We start from the raw sequence: 16,938 nt of genomic DNA, 5'->3' as shown, positions 1-16,938 counted from the left end.
TCAAGGTCAAGCAGCAGGAGCCCCAGGATTGGGAGGGATCACCTTCCTGTGTCCAGGCAGACCCTCCTGGCCCTGGGGGCCCACCCACTTGGCTAAGTTACCTTCAGGCCAGGCTTGCCCGAGAATCCCTCCCTGACCCCAGAGTTAGCCAGGGTCAGCTGTTTTGGTCTCAGGGCTCCGGGATCCTGTGCTTGTTCCTCAGTGTCCCCTAAAGACTGAGTTCTCCCTGGGGCAGGTGCTCAGGAAAGTCAGGCCCAAGGAGACAAAGGCACGTCAGCCTGTGGCAAGGTCCCCATCTGCCCTGCCCCGAGGGGTGGAGGACGTATGGGGACATGGCTAATAGAGGGTCGGTCAGCTGTGTAAGCTCACATGGCATGAGCTTGGAGAGGGAAGTTTCCTGGTTTTCCCTAAGCCTGTCCTGTGTGGGTGGGAGCAAGTGGGGAGGATGGGGAAGGAACTACCTCCTGGAGGAGGCAGGCTTTTGGGGGCCCACACCAATTCTCCAGGAGTAGAAAGAATCAGTAGGACACCCGCACCGTCCCAAGTCCTCCCCCCAAGGGAGCCACTTTATGGGAGCATGTCAGCTCCAACTCCTTTGATAAGTCAGGAAATATGGAGCAACTGGGCAGCAGGGTGGGGGCAGGGAGAGGAGGCTGGTGCTGGATTTCTGCACCTTGGCCCTGCAGAGCAGCTGCAGAGGGGAAAAGCCCTTCCCAAATCCAGGGGTTACAACAGCCGCCCCACCAGGGCACAGCGCCGGCCCCACCCCCTCACCTGGCTCTGGAGCTCGCTCTGTTGCTTGAGGCGGAGGTTTTCCGGGGTGTCAGCCACCATGGTGTAGGACTGCTTGGGGTAGTGTCTGCAGGACAGAAGAAACAGAGTGGGGGTCACTCAGGGGAAGAGGCAGGAACTGCTGGGCTTCTCACAGGCCCCCCGCTCTCTCCTGGCGATTTCCTCTTCCTCTTGGGCAGCCCCCACCCATCCCCCCGCAGCAGGGAGGCAACGCTGCTCGGCCTCAGCCTGGCCCAGCTGAACTGGGCAGAAGCCGGAGGCCTAAGGGGCCAGCCGACCTCAGAACTCTGTCCTGAGCCAACGGAAGGCCATCGGGAGATCTCTGATGTTTTCTATATACCTTGTGGGGAAAATTCATGCCTTAGAGGGAGAGCAGGCTGGGCCACCCAAGAGGGCCCAGCCAAGACGGGGAGAAGATGGGCATGGTGGCAGAACAAAGCTTCAGCCAAGACCAGAAATAAAGACCACCAAGCAGAGGAAGGGCAGGAGGGACAAGGAGACAGAAGTCAAGGAGAAAGGAACACAATATCTAGGGGGGCTTCCTGGAGGAAGAGGTGAGCGAGAGCACACTCCCCCAAAACTGCGTTTCAAAGGGCTAACAAGGTCCAACTGAACTGAAGCGTACTTGGGAACACCAGCTTGAAGCTGGAAAGGAGGTCACTGATAACAAAAATAACAACAGCAAATGCTCGCCCTGTGCTAACAACTTACATGCCTTTGTTCATCAAATTATCATAAACGCCTCAATGGCCAGTAGGGTCATTCGTCCCTTGATAGATGAGAAAACTGAGGCTCGGAGGGGGTCACAGAACGTGGCCAAAGCACACAGCCAGTAAGTGGTGGGATCCAGATCTGCAGCCAGAAGATCTCTCTAGAGCCCACCATCTCAACTAACCCCTCCAATCTCAAGACACAGGCCAGACCAGGGTCCTGACCCCCAGAACAGAGGCTGCCTTATGGGGGGCAGCAGGAGCTCAGGCAGCCAGCCCCCCAGAGTCAAACCTACAGGAACCTCTAGTTCAACTTCCCCTTTTCATAGCACTTGTCACTCAACAGACTTCATAATTAACTCATTTATCACCTCAGTTTATTGTCTTCTCTCTCTACTACTTCTCCAGGTAGGGAGGGACTTTTTGGTTTCTTCTGTTCATTGCTTTATCCTAAGCTCCTACAACAGTACGTGGTGCTCAATAAATATTTGTTGAATAAATGAAGGTCACACTAGGTGTTGAAGCTGGGCTGGCACTAGGACTCAGGTTTTCTGCTACAAGAGATGTGGCCCCTCCACACCAATATGCTGGTATGTGAAATGGCTGGGGGTCCACAGGGGCCCCAGCTCTCTCAGGAACCGGTGGGAGCTCTTTGAGCAGGAGCCCAGGGTCTGGCCATCTGTAGTACAGGGGGACCACACCCCACCATGGCTGTGCCACCTGCAGATCCCCAACTCACAGACTGCCCAGGGGAGAAGAGATGGATCGCTTCCAGGGACCTCCTTCAAGGCGTGTTCCCCCCGCCCACCGCTGGCTGGAGTGCCCTAGAGCTGGACATGAGGTGCCCTCCTGCCCTGGGCTCTCTCTCACCCATGCTCTCCAGCTGTTTGATCACCCTGAGCCACAGCCACCTGCTGTACATTCACTTCCCCCTGGGTCCCTGCTGGGAAAGGGCAGGACTTGGGTTTGGAGAACTAAACCAAGGCGGCAGGGGGGTGGCTAGAAAGGGCGCAGGCCTGGCCCTGGCCTTGCCACTGACTTGCTGGTGACCCTGGCAAATCCTTTTCCCCTCTGGGCTAGTTTCACGATCCAGGACATAGAAGCTTCTAGCTGTGCCCCTCCCCAGAGCCCCCACTGCCCCTCCTGGATCCCCGCTTCCCAGATCAGCTCAGGCATGCAGCATCCCCAGCAGAGGGAGGAGGAGACAAAAGCAAACACAGGTGCCTGCCGCTGACAGCAGAACTGGCTCAGGGATGAAGGTGGGGCTAAGGCTGTGGGTCCAATCGGGGTCCCCCTCCACACAGCCAGGACCACCCACTGCTGAGGAGCTCCAGGGAAAGACAGAATCAGCTGGAGTCTGTGCTTGGGGACTAGGAAGAGAAGAGCAGAAGGAACGGAAGTAAGATCTCCAGCAGAACTGGCTGGCCTTGAGATTCTAGGAGGGAGTGCTTCTGATATGACCCTCTCCCCAAATCTGAGTCATTCGGAAGGTATCTTGGGGGAGGAGGTGAGGAGAGCAATTGAGAGGCACATGCCAGAAGAGGGAAGTTAGGTCCTGAAGGACGGGATAGAGGAGATCCCTAAGAAGATGCAGGCAGAACTTGAAGGGTCAATTCTGAGAAGATGACGCTAGTTAGGAAGAGTGATGGCAGGCTGGAGAGCAGGGGCAGGGGAGCCGGCAGGCTCAGCAAGCATGGCTGCAGGGCCAGTCTGCAAACCCCAGGGTTTCCCGTTGTGCCAGAATCTGCAGGGTTAAAATGGAATGCCAGCTCCAGTGGCCCAAGGACAGCCAGCCAGGCACCCGACACGCCCACCCACTCCCACCCCGCAGTTCCGCAGCTCCTACACACATTGCATTCTTCCTTCACTCGTGACGAATATATAGATACACCCTGTGCTGCAGGTCCAGACGTGCTGGGTCCTGCTCACACGCCTCCCACAGCCTCTGCCGGGTCCCTGGCTCCGTTAAACCACCCCCCACCTGAAGGGTCTTGTAAATGGGTCCCAGGAGACCCTCCACCATGCAGGAAGGGACTCTGGATAGGGTTGGTGGGTACTGCGTCCAACTAAGGAAACCACTATGACCCCCAGATCTCAACCCCAGAGTGGGAACACTAATCCCATCAGCAGTGACAGTGGGGGGATGGGGGACAGCCCAGATGCTGTCTCAGCTTAATCCAGGGTAGGGATTTAATCTTGCATCAGATTAACTGGATTAAAGAGGAGCTCCAGGAGAGTCTCCAAAATCCTAGGCCCCACCCCTGGGCCAGAGGAAGGGGGTTAGGCAGGCAGCAAGGTCTCTATTTCTCCTGCTGGGTCAACCCTGTTCCCCACCACGCCCCCACCCCAGCCCCCAGCCCTAGCTAGACAACCCTGCCTTCCCCTTCCCGGTCCCCTGCTCACTGCGCTTCAGGTTCCCATGGCAACCTCGTCCTCTGCTCCAGGCAGGAGAGCAGCACAGCAGACACAGAGAGAGAGAGAGAGAGAGAGAGACAGAGAGAGAGTGTCCATGGGGGTGGGGGAAGAGGCATGGACAGCAAGGGTGTCCTCAGCTGCAAGGAGTCCATGAGGTTAAGCAGGAGCTAGTCTGCAGGGTTCTCAGGGACAATTTAGGTGGGAAGACGCGTGCCCTGACAGGTCTCCAGAAGGAAGGCTTAAGAACATCAGGCTATCCCCCATCCCCCACCAAGAGGATTGGCTTCCAAGAAGGCTTCAACGGATTTGACCTCCTTCCAGAAACAATTGCTGGGAACTCTTATCTTTTCCCTCCCTCTCTGTCCTAAGGTTGAAGCTCCCCCATCCTATTACCCACAGATCCCAGTAGGGCTGTAGGGATGCCTGAGTCTGCCAGTGTGGGAGCTGAGACAGACGAGGGGCCAACAGCCCAGCTGGGGACCCCACTGGAACCCCATCCCCACAGACTGGGGCAGGGTGAGGAGACCAGGGCGTCCCAGACCTGGCCTGGGGCTGGGTCCAGAGCAAAGCTGTTCTGTGCCCCTTCCGTGGGCCAGCCCATGCCCGGCCCATCATTGTGGGGGGGGGGCTCCCCACCAGTGGCCCTTCCCACTCTTTATCTTTATCCCTGGTGAAAAGGGAGGCATGGAAGAGAGCCCACAGGGGCGGGAAGACTGGAGGCAAGGCAGAGGGACAGGGATGAGGGCAAAACCAGGAAAAAGCTTCTCTGGGTGAGGCTGAAAGGGGACAAGCACAGGGACAGGGGCAGGGCGATCGGGCAACTGTTGGCAGCAGCCTGGGCCTCCGGGAGAACGTAAAGGCACTCAGAGCAACTTCTTGATATACGGTGTCCTGAGCACAGTCTCCCTTGAAACCTGCCACAAGGCTTTGGGCTGGAAAAGGCAGGCATTATCATCGTGTCCGTTTTACAAAGGAAGAAACTGAGGCTCAGTATCAAGGAGAGACCTTGCCCAGTATACTCTCACTGACACCACAGCCCAGCAGCCCAGGGCAGGTGGACATCTCTCTACTGGGTGGACCCTAGTCTACCCCCAGCCCTCAGAGCTCTGGCAGGGTCGGGGGACAACAAGGTACTTCATCCTTCAAACCCAACCCGTTTCCAAGTCTGTCCATTAGGAGACACCCTCTGGGTTCCCTCAGCCATCCCCAGTCAGAAGCCACTTACTACTTGGAACTTTTCAAAAGCAGGTGTCTCGAGAGATCCCCGTGGGGATACAGGGAGGGGGGCCTTCCCCAGAGGGAATTCTCTCTGAGGGACTCTGAGGGACCAAGGGGGCAGGGAGGACGCCAAGCCGCTGTAAGGCTCTGGCTGGTGGGCGGCAGGGACAGCTTGCAGGGCACCAACCCCACTCACCAGTCCTGCTCATCCCAGAAGCAGCACAAGAACAGGCCAGGACCCCGAAAGCCCAGCCCCCCTTTCTACATGCAACCTCGCCCTTTCCAGCAGGCTCGGACCCCTTCAAAAACCTCAGCTTTTTGTTCAAGAAGGAACAAAAATACATCAATGAAAGCAACAAGGAGCCTTTGGTTTTACCAAAAGGGGAAAAAAAAAAACAAAAAACCAGCCCCTACATCCTGCCTCTGGAAGGAGCTGCTGATTCCAAAAGCCCCTGCTGGGAACACTGCCGAGGGGCGGGGAAAGCTCCCTCCTAACCCAGTTTCTCACCCATCCCCAGGCCTAAGGGGCTGAAGTGATGGGGACAGAAAGCAACAAGAAGGCATTGTTTGACCAGAGGAAAAAAATGAGCAGCCAAAAACTCAAGGCTAGACACAAGGAAGAACTTACCAGTCCTTAGGGTTTAGGGAAAAAATGAAAAAGCAAAAAAAGAAGAAGGAAAAAAGGCCTGCACTTGCCCCTGATGGCAATATGTAAGGACAAATGATTGTGTCAAATTCTGTTACAGCAATGAAACTCAGTTTCTTCATCTGTAAAGTGGGAGTGGGAGGAGACAAGGCGACTCAGGGGACAGTGAGTCAGGGGCTACATTTGGCCACCATGGCTGCCCCTTTGAGCTTGCCTCCCCTACCCCCCAAACATACATCACACAGCCCCTCCCTACTCTTGGTGCCACCTCCAGCTAGAGGCAGAGAATTCCGGGGATTTGTCCACCACTGCCCCACCTCCTAAGCAGAGGGATTAGCCCAAGTTTCCTGGAATCCAGCGACACTTGTGCACCCAGCCCCGCCCAGCACAAACCCCACCCTGGGGGAGGGGCGGGGCCACAGTCCTTTGCTCCCTGTTACTATGATCATTTCCACCCTTTTCAATCCTCATCCCACAGCTCAGGGAAACTGGAAGATGAGATCTGCATTCAATGAAGAAAGGAAAGGTGCAAAGGGGTCCCCCACTTTCCTACTCCAGCTCATGCTCACCCCTACTTGACACCCTAAAAGCTGGTCCCCTTGGCCTGCAATCCCACCTCCTTTCTGCAGCCCCACTGATTCGACTGGCACATTTCTCCCCATCCCCGCCCTGAACCTGACTACCAAGCTTCTGGGCCATTTGAATGGAGACAAAGAAGCAGGTTTGTACCAAGCCCAATGTGTGGACCCATCTGCCCCACTTCCAGAGAATTCAGCTTACAAAACAAATAATTAAGGGCATAAATATTTCTCTTACAAACAGAGCTGCCTCACCCCACTCACCTAGAAGCTTCAAGAAAGAATTCCATTAATGGTGATTCTTTCCCAGCTAGCTACTGTGCAAAAGCAGCCCACCCCTACCCTGCCTCAGTGCTGTGCCTGGGTGGCCGCGGCCCTGGGAGCGTGAACACAGACACAGCCTATTCACTGCATGCCTACAGGCCCGGCCCCAGGGTGTGTACTGGACACGTGTATTAGCACGTACATAGGGTCCACCACCGCCTGCAAGGTCTGGCCTGTGTTCTCTCCCCTGCTTCACTCCCAAACAAATCTGATGCAAAGAGAGAAACAGGCAGAAGAGGCCTTATCACTGCTTACTGTTGCTTTCTAGAACTTATAGCCCAGTCCTGTGAAGCCAGAGGGAAAAGAAATTCTTCTCTCTTGTCCTCTCACCTGCAGGGCCCAGGCTCCTCCCTGGGCTCAGGGACTGGCCAGAGATAGGCAGAATGTAGATGCTTCCCTGCACATCAAACTCACACCCTCACCCCCTGGGTGTGCCCCAACTTCCTGTCCTTTTGGGTCCTGTACTAGGCTAAGCCTAGCATGGAGCGGGTGGTGCTGTGGAGAAGGAAGCCAGGCCTGTGGTCCACAAGGCAAAGTCAGGACGGAACTGAAACCCCAGGATTCAGAAACCTGGATATCACCAAGGATGGGGCCAGAGGCAGGAAGAAAACAGAAGGGAGTAAGAGTAAACACTTCACAGTGTCTGGCACATACTAGGTGCCCAATAAATGCTCTCTGGCCTAGAGCCTGGCATCCCTCAGCGGAGAGGGGTTATCCCCTCTTATAACTGGGGAAACCAAGGCTAAGACAAGTCCTGAGGGCACCCCTTGCAGCTGGGTCTGTTTCTGGCTTATGCCTGGCTTGTTGGCAGACAACTGCTCGGCAGATGCTGGCTGAGGTGCACTAAGTGCCTTGGGCAATGCACTACTACAGCTGGAGTGAAATACAGCTGGATCATAAATCCCCCGGGCCCCTTATCCGGTAACATCCCAGCTGGGTCAAGGGTCAACTAGGTGTGACAGAGGCAAGAGCTGGAAAGGCTGGAAAGAAGGGGGAAGGGGTGACCCTCCTTCTTTGGCTAAGGGGCTAGGAGAGGGACAAAGGAACCTCTGCTTCAGCAGGTTAAGCAGCAGGGGTGCTTCATCCTCAGCTTCTCCCAGACTTGCCCCAGCCCCTGTGGGAGCTCCCCGCCCCGACTTGTCACAGCCTCCCCAGAAGAGGGTAAGAAAAGTAAGCTGGGACTCTGGCACTAGGCTGATAAAATGCAGAGAGAACAAGGACAAGCCTCTGATTTCTTTCTCCAACTCCCAACGCTCACTGAATTCTAGGCTACTGGAGTCTTCAGAAAAGTCATGGGGAAGCATCAGCTTGCTGCCACCCACAAAGTTCCAGAATGCAGCCAGACTTCTTCCTGGGGGGCAGGGGTTCCAAGACAGCCCCCAGAGGAGCCTCAGTCCCCAGAATACAGCCGGAAGTGCTCCAGCAATCAAGGGGTTAACTGCCCCAGCTTCTCAGAACCCCACCCCACTCCCCAATCCTGGGAGGAAGCTGCCTAGAACCAGGGCTTATGTGAGCCCTTAAGAATTCAAAGAATGTCCCATTTCCCTTGGGGGGTGGGTGGGGTTGGGAGGGGGAAGAGGAACAGTAGGAGCTAAAAGAAGAGAAGGGGTAGCTGGGAGAGACCTGACCCTTCCTCCACCAGTGGCAACCTTCCCAGTGTCCCAAGGCCCTTCCCCAAGGGATCAGGTTCACGCTATTTCTTGAGCTTGAGGTTTGGGTCATAAATCCGTTTGCCCAGCACCTGGCACAGGTTGGACATGGAGCAGCAGGCAGGCAATAAATGTCTGACGAATGACCAAAGTCCCACGGAGATGGGGCAGTGGGAACAGCAGGGACGTGGGGGGCGGGATGAGGAGAGACAGCTGGTAAAAGGGGCATGTGCCCCAAACTCCTTTTAGGAAAATCCCAAACGTCCCCTCCTGGTGGACTTCAGGGGCAATGAGCCTCTGGACTGAGAATTAAAACAAAACAAACAAACAAAAACTCTGGACTCCAGTCAGATCCTGAATGCGAGTACTCAACCGGCCATCTACAAGGGACTGGACCTTCCGGAGCCTCGGCTGGCAGAGCGGGTGCAGTCTGCACTGGCCACGCACGAGGCCAACGTGAAGGCAGAAGATGTTGTACTCTCCACAACTGGAAAGAAGGACTCTGCATGGAAAGGAATGGGGCCTCCCTGAGACGGGGTGTCCCTCTGAGATGGGGGTATGTCTCTCTGGGGTAGGAGACCCCACTTCTGTCAGGGCAGAAGGAAGAGAGCCCAAGCCAGTTTCATCCGAAAACTAAAAAACACAAACAAGGTCTCCACAGCCTCCTTTCACCAGACAGGGAGACCTGCCCCTGGCTACAGCACACCAGGAGGGGCTGGAGCCAAAGTCCCAGAGAGTTTCCTTCTTTCACTGAAGGAGGGAGCCCCCAAAGCCAGTGCCCAGCCACTCTGATGTGGAGGAGGCGAGAGAAGGAGACAGCCGTTTGCTGGGACGGCGAGAGGAGAGAGAAGCCCTCACCAGAAGCACAACTGGGCAGAAACGGGGCAGCCAGCTGGGCGGGTCCACGCTGGGCCCCCAACCCCTCTCCCACAGCAGGGTGCGGTAGAAAGAACACGCATGCTTTAACACCCAGAGGCTGGGTTTGAACGCCTCTCACTAGCAGTATGATCTTGGGAAAGGCCCTTCCCTTTGGTGAGGACGAGATGTGATCAATATTTAGCATGCAGGGGGTGGAAGCGCTGGGCAAGGTCACCTTGTGGTTATCAGAGGGGGTGGAAGCCCTCGGGGAGGGAGCCCAGTGCCCGCCCAGCCCCTGCCCAGGGCAGGACTCACGCGTTGCAGTAGGGCTTCTTCTCGTAGCCCTTGTAGTTCTTCATGTTGAGTGTCATCTTGCAGGTCTCACAGTGGAAGCATGCTTTATGCCAGAACTGGGGAAAGGCAGAGAGGTGACAATGGTCAGACACTGGGACATTAGGAACCGGAGTGGGGGGGGGGGCGCAGAACCAGGGCTCAGGCCCCAGGAGGGGGCATTTGCCAGGGCTTCATCCCAGGGTCTGGCCCAGGCCCACATCGATGGGGAAAACATCAAATTATCCAGGGCGTCCGGGGACATCTCAGGTCACAGGCTCTGGCAGCTGATGACACTCCCCTCCCCTTCTCTGTCCCCCTATCAGTCAGCAATTTGAGCTGTCAGGAGAGAGGAGAGGGGCAGACATGAAGTGTGAGTGGGGAAAGGACCAATTAGAGTGGTGGCAAGCAGCCCCCAAAAGGTCAGCTCCGCCTCCCCCCAGGCCACTCCTCGGCCCCAGAGCTGGAGAGGTCTAATTGCTTATGCAAAGCTGCACTGGGGTTGCTAACAAGCAGCTGCTGAACGTGGAAGAGCAGCTCCTCTAGCCGGACAAGGCCAGAGAAGATGAACCCAGGCCTGGAAACCAGGCACTCCCAGCTCCCACCCCAAGGCCTTGCAAGCACCCCGCTCCAGCTGCGGGACCCCCAACCAAAGGAGGGGGGGTGGATGCCCTGAGCTCTAGCCACCTGCACCCTTTCTGCCCTTTCCTCATCCTTCTCTTTCCCTGAGCAGGAAATCAGGTGGGAGAACACCCAGGAGAGCTTGGAATCAGCCCCCCATGGTAGACACCTAAGTTCCCCCTGACTAGCTGTGTGACCTGGGGAAGAGTGCTGCATCACTGAGCCTGTCTCGCATCTGTAGAATGGACATAACAACACCTACCTCTTCTGGGACTGTTGGGAGGATTAAATGAGAATCCAGCTGCAAAGCCCTCAGCACAATGCCTGGCACCTCTAATGTTAGGAATTAGGCACGGCAGGATGAACCTCAGCCAAGGGGACTTACTGCAGGGTGTGTCTGTTGGGGTGCAGTTGGGGGCTCAATAGCTACAGTGTGTATGGGTGAGAGTGACTGTGAAGGGAAGACTCCAGCAGGGCCAGGACCAATCCAGAGTGGCCAAAGGAGGGCAGTGGAGCAGAAGGCAATGAGGGAAGGAGAAACGATGCAAAAGAAGTGACCCAGTCCCTGAGAAATATGAGAAATATCGCTGCTCAGGCAAACCATGCAAATGAGATACAAATCCCCCGCTGGCACTGCTGGCACCCTAGAATGGCAGCCAAGGGGACAATCTTGAGCACACGCTCCCCCTGCACCCCAAAGAAGGATGCCAGAAGCCAGGGATGGACCCAGGGAGACTTTTGAAGGTGCCCAGCTATAGGCTGCCTCTCAACCACTTGTCAAGGAATTTCCTTCAAGGCAGTGCTTTGCAAAATGTATCTCCCAAACTAAGAGTTACTTCTGGGACACTGTGGAGGAGGGGGAAGAAAAAAAGACAGCGGAGGGGGTGGGATGCCTCCTGACCCTCACCCGTCCAACCAGAGAACACAGGGGTAACTGCCTTCTATTAGGGTACTTTCCCTGTCAAGGACACCCAAAGGAATCTCTTAGGGTGGAATTAAACATTGTGACAGGAGAGCCACTCTTTTGGGAAGAAGGCCAGCTGGAAGCAGAGGGATGGCTGGTCTACACTTGGCCCTGCTGAGGTGTTCACATCCCCCACCCTGAGCAGTGCTTCCTAGGCCCGACCCCTCACCCAGCAAGTGACTTCTCCAGACTCCTCCAGGTACATATACCAATGCACACCCCCTCTGGAAAACTAAAACAGGGCGGTTCCTGCCCCCATGGGCCCTTGGAGTGACAGCCCCTCTTGCTCTCCCAAGAACAGAGAGGCATTGGCCGAGCACCCCAGCTCTGTCACCACCCGGTCCCCTGCGTGTGTAGCCGCCCACGCCCCACCTGGGCCTCTGCCTCCCCCACCCCCGCAGGGCCCTGCCAGGAAAAACATTCTCTGGAATCCGGACCATGACCCACTTTCACACACACACATGCAGGAATACGCACTGTCCTCGGCCCGGGGACCTCCAAAGGCTGCCTGCTGATTGGCTGGGGGGAGGCAAACGGGAGGGGGACAGACACTCCCGCCCCAGCAGATGGCCGAGTCCCGGGGCAGAGCACACTAACCACTGACTGGGCTGTGAGCAGGGGCAGACCCCTAGCCCAGCGGTTCCCCAAGACCCCTCGGGGCTGCCACTTGGAGGAAGGGGAGCCTCTCTGCAAGAAGGTGGTGGGCACCTGAATCAGGAGCTACATCACTCTCAGCTAGACACGGTGGAGGCTGGGAAAGGTGGGTGGTCACCTGCCCCCTTGCAGGCAGCTCGGGGAGGTGGAGAATAATGAAAACATCTCTGACTGAGTGCCTTCAGGCTACTGAAGTCACCCGAGTTCAGTATCTGTACAGTGGAGCAGAGGAGCTGGGAGGAGTATGGAGAGGATGTGGGCTCCAAGCCATCCTAACACCTGTCCCTCTAGCTGCTTGGCCTCACTCCCTTCCCCCTCTTGAAGAAGGCTGGGAGGTTAAAGAAAACCCAGCAGCTCCTGCCACTGTGCCCTCTTTAGTGTAGGAAAGCTGTGGGGAGGGGAGGCAGAATATGGTGAGTCACTCAAGAGTCCCTGTGGGACCCCAGGGATCCCAAGATGAAAGAGACCCTGTCTCCCTCTCAAAGACAATGGGGTCTGGTGAAGGACACAGTCGGGGGAAGAAAAGTCAATAAGATCCCACAGTGACCCTCTGTCTGCTTCCTTCCACTGCCCCAGGCACCCAGCCGGGTTCCAGAGCAAAATCCCCCTTCCTTAGAGGCCTCAGGGTAAGGAGAGTCCAGAGAAGCAGGAATTTGGAATCTTTTGACTCAGGGGAGCAAAGTGCACCTCTGGGCATGCAACTCTAATCTATCCTGCTGTCCACTAAGCCCACTGTGCCCGTGTGGACTTCCAGAAACCCAAAGTGCCCCAGCCCAAACCTCTGGTGCACATCAGGGTCCTCTCAGCCCAGATCCCAGGCTCCGCCAAGCTTCGCCCATGACACTCACCTGTGCCTTCAAGGCTGCAACCCACCCTACCAAAAGCCCACCCTACAGAAAACCCACCCTACAGAAAGGCAAATGTGGGCTGGTGGGGACAAAAGCCCTGCCCAGGACCCTTCTCACTTGGCCAGGCTCAGGCCAGCCCCCTTCCTTCCAGAGTTCACTGTCTGGGGGTATGGAGGAGCAGCACGGCTCGGGCTTCGGGTCGCTGCCCCTGCAGCCTGCCACCTGGCCCTCTGCACCCGGGCTCAGGGTTGGAGCATGAGACCTTCCCTCCCCTCCATCACCCAAGGTTACAGTTTCTCTCTCCTCCAGAGGCAACGCCAGTCCCACCCTGGCTGGGTCAACAGCCCAGTTCATTCGGACACCTGGGCACTGGCTTAAAGGCAGGGGCCAATTCCCAAGGGGAGACCAATATCATTCCTAAAGCACCCTAGAACCCTACAAGACCCCAGGCCCTGAGCATGCCTCAGGCCAGGGTCAGGAAGGGGTGGAAAGCACTTCCCACACTAAAGAAGTAGTGTAAATGAAAGTACTTTCTGCAAACATGCTGGGCAGAAGAGCTGAGCAGAATTTGAATTCCAACTCTGGCTAGGAAGGACGACAAGTCACATTCCCAGTCTAAGCCTCAGTTTACGGGGTTCAAAATCTGCAGGATCAGTAATACCCACTGTGTGAGGCTGCCGTGAAGGCTGAGCCTGGCACATTGCAATAAGTAGTAGCTATTGTGAATGGATGGTCACAAGGTGACCAGAGAGTACCCTAAGTTTCAGATAAGAAAATGGGGCACCGCAGCAGCCAGGACTGGTCTCCTTTCTGTATTCTTGAACCTAGGCATCCCACTGTCCAGCCAGTCTCCTACCCTGCTGCTCCCTGTTCAAGGGCTCAGACAACCATAGGCAGAGCCCTGGGTTGGGGAGGATCCCAGGGGAACTATCAGCAGACCGATCCTCCGCCCTTCCCAAATGTCCCCACCTATTTCCAGGAGCCAGGGGAAGAGAGCCAGGGGAAAAGAGCCAGGGGAAGGGGACAATGCAGGTCTCCAGATGCAAATGCTTCCCAACAGGGCCTGGGACAGAACTTTCCACCTCTTTCAAAATGTAAAGGACACGTGGCAGACAGGAAAAAATAATAATAATAAAAAAGAGAAGGTCTCTCTCCCTCCCCAAAGGCCCCATGGCAGCCTTTCAGAGGGCCTGGCACAGAGTAGGTGCTTAATAAATACCTGTTGAATGAATGAGCAAATGAGGTCATCCTGCTTCGCTTTCAACTCTAATCCCAGAAGTCCTCTAGGGAAGCAAATCTCAACCTCTTTCCTCAAACACCGTCATCAGCAATACATATTTATCCAGGGTGCCGAGCACACTGGGTACTGTGGGGTGGGGGCAGGGTGGCCACGCAGAAGTAAATGGCCTCTACCTACCCATGTCTTTTGGAAATAAAATCGCCCAAAGGCTAACATCTAGGAATTAGCTTATGCTTTGGTCAGTTGTGGGCTAAGTGCCGTAGGGAAAGAGTCCAACTTGACTCCTGTTGTAAGTAGGAAACCTTGAGAAACTGGTTAACAACAGTGCCTATGGGCCTGAATGTTCCACCATCCCATGTCTCAGCCCAGTGTCCACACGCACGTGTTTCCAGTCCAGGCACCTGTCCCTGCTGCCTGGAGGAGGTTGGGAGGAATTTGTGTGCTACCTGGATATTCCAGGCCTCCTGCTCAGTGCATGGGGGTGAGACCTCCCCTTGGCCACCTCCTGTAGAGAGTGCTCTAAAAAGAGGCAGGCAGCAGGTATCACCAACTCCCACTTTTTACGGCAACCTCCACCTTAATGTCTTCTGCCACCCAGAGCCAGAGAACAGCTGGGGAGGGCACTTTGAAGGATCCCTGCCCCTCTCTCCACACCCTTGCCTCTGCCAAGGATGCACAGCACAGAAGGACTTTACAAGGGGAACTGGGGGTGGGGTTTGCCAGAAGATCCCAGAAAGGTAGGAAGGTCAAAGCCTACACCACACCCCCTTCCAGGCACTCTGACAGGCACTTTCCAAGTGCACTGCCCCCCTCCAAGGAAATGACATCATCATACCCATCTGAGAGATGATGAAAACTGAGGCACAGAGCCACTCTTAAAGCTGGCAGATTCAGACCTGGAATCAGGTCCAAATCTCCCAACTTCCAGCTCATAATCGTTCCATCATATATTGCTTCTGCCTTATTTGGGTGAAAGAAAGTGCCCACAGCCTGTTCCCAATTCATGACGGTGGAGAAAAGGGGGACACAAGGAACTCGGGATGCAGAGGCCAAAATCCCTACCACAAGGGAAGGGCAAAAGCCCCAGCAGGCAAGGACAGATAAATTCTGGAGAGGAGACTCCTTCTGCTTGCTAAGTTCCTCCAAGTTCAATTCCTGCCCTCCAAAAGCTGAAATGGTCACTGGGAAGGTCAGCACCTTCACCTTTGCCCACCATATGTCCCTTCCTCTCCTCTGGTCCCGCCAAGCCTAGGAGGGGCAGTGAGACAGCAACAGTCCAAATGGCCCCTACCCCCAAGAGCAAGTTTGAACGTATTTCAGAACCTGGGAACCCCACCCCCTCACCCTGACTCAGAGGCCAAAGGTCTTGAGGAAGCTCCAACCCTAGAGGGAGGGAAGAAACAAAGTATCCAAGAGCTACCCTTTCCCAAACAAAACCCCCTCCAGGTCAGCCATGAACTTGGCTTCAGGACTCTGCACCCCTCTACCATCCCACACCCCCTCCCCAATCAGTTCTGACAGAAAGGATATATTTGGATTTGGAGCCAGATTTGGGAGGTGGGTTGGAGGGACAAAATCCCAGGGGCTCTTCTGGGGAGGGGATGCCCAGGGGGAACAGATTTTGCTTAGGATCTTAAGGAGCTTGCAAGAGATTGGGATCCTACCCCCCAAACTCTGGAAATACCCAGTTCTACTCCACCATCACCACCACCACCACCACCACCCCCGCCCAAAGTATAATGGCAACCAGATGAAAGAGTCCAGCTTGGAGGGTGGGGGCGCATTTAAGGGCCTCCAGGGGACAGAGAATTTCCAGAAAGCCACCCTCCCCTCCCCCTCTCCTCGGCTCCCCCTGAATTCAGCCAACCCCACCCTCCATTAGGGAAACCTGCTTCGAAAAGTTAGTTCTTTGTTCTACAAGCCGGTATCCAGGCTCTGAGCACAATTTCAGGAGCTCTCTGCGAAGCACCCCCACCCACCCCACTCCAGCACCCGACCCCGCCCCGCGCAGGCTGGGCCGCCCAGCCATGGGAGCTGGCTTATATTTGAGGTGGAAACTGGGAAGCGAGGGGAGGAGGTCAGCTACACCATTAACCACTGAACCACGAAGGGGTCTGCAGGTCGGCCAAAAAGGGGGTCCGGCGGTGGGGCGCGGATTCTTATCCGAAGCCCTCTTCCCCAGCTGCAACACTCGCCGGCTGAGGGCCCCTCGCCCACTAGTCTCCGGGCCAGGAAGCGAGGCCATCCGCGGCCCGAGGGGACGCTTTCGCAGGGCCCCCCAGCCTCTGCCCCGCCCCCGCCGCCCCCCTCCCCCACCCCCAGCGCCGGGCGCTTCCGCCTACTTGGCGCTCGGCGCGGCGGCGAGAGGGAGCGGCAGTCTCCTCGCACTCTGCCGGCCCTAGGGGGCGGGACGGCACCCCCAAACTACCCTCCTCCCCCGGCCTGGCTTCCCGGCTCCTCTCCCGTCCTCCCAGCCCCGGGGCACAGAGCCCGCTCTTCTCCACAGTGGCTGCCCGCCACGCGTGGACTCCTCCCCTCGTCCTGGATCTCCTGGATTCCAGATTGGGGTCTGCCCCCACCCCGTGACACCGCCCTCCTTCCCTCCTCCCGGGATCGCAGGGATGTGGAGGCAGAGACCCGGCCCCTCTCTCCTCCCCCAGCCGCGGAGCACTCCTCGAGGAATTGCAAAGACGCAGGTCCCGGTCCCGGGGCTCACCTTATCCAGACAGTTCACCTTCTCCGTGGGGTACACGATCTTGCAGCACCGGGCGCAGTTGGGGTTCATGGCTCCGGGGAAGGCCGGGACGGAGACGCCCGAGCTCGCGCGCGTTCTCTTTCCCCAGGACCGTCTGGCGGGGGGCGGCCGCGGCTGCGACTAGGCGGGCGGCGACGGCGGCGGCTGGAGCTGGGGAACTGGCCTCCGCCTCCGCCCTCCTTCCCCTAATAAACACGGCGGGGAGGAGGGGCTGCACCGGGGCGGGGACGCGCCGCGGGCGCGGGCAGAGGCGCGCGCGGCGAGGCGCGCTCCCCGGGCGACGTGGGGCTGCGCGGGGGCGGGTTCCGGGGAGGGCTGCGGGGCCCGTGGTAGGCG

The 16,938-nt window shown here is 56.9% G+C and overlaps 1 protein-coding gene across 1 annotated transcript in view; it reads right to left on the bottom strand.

The window, feature by feature from the left end:
- The window catches only part of LASP1 (LIM and SH3 protein 1), a 39,400-nt gene extending 22,593 nt beyond the window's left edge, over window positions 1-16,807 (bottom strand). The window contains exons 1-3 of the mRNA XM_037808479.1: window positions 16,564-16,807; window positions 9,506-9,600; window positions 775-859 (exon numbers count right to left, since the gene is read on the bottom strand). Coding sequence (XP_037664407.1) covers window positions 775-859; window positions 9,506-9,600; window positions 16,564-16,632 — 249 coding nt within the window. The 5' untranslated portion in view covers window positions 16,633-16,807. The remainder of the gene's footprint in view (window positions 1-774; window positions 860-9,505; window positions 9,601-16,563) is intronic.
- Window positions 16,808-16,938: the final 131 nt, after the last annotated feature.

The sequence above is a fragment of the Choloepus didactylus genome, chromosome 18, assembly GCF_015220235.1.
Source record: "Choloepus didactylus isolate mChoDid1 chromosome 18, mChoDid1.pri, whole genome shotgun sequence".
Classification (NCBI taxonomy): domain Eukaryota; kingdom Metazoa; phylum Chordata; class Mammalia; order Pilosa; family Megalonychidae; genus Choloepus; species Choloepus didactylus.
The sequence above is the reverse complement of the archived record's forward strand: the minus strand, read 5'-3'. Positions and strand labels throughout refer to the sequence as shown.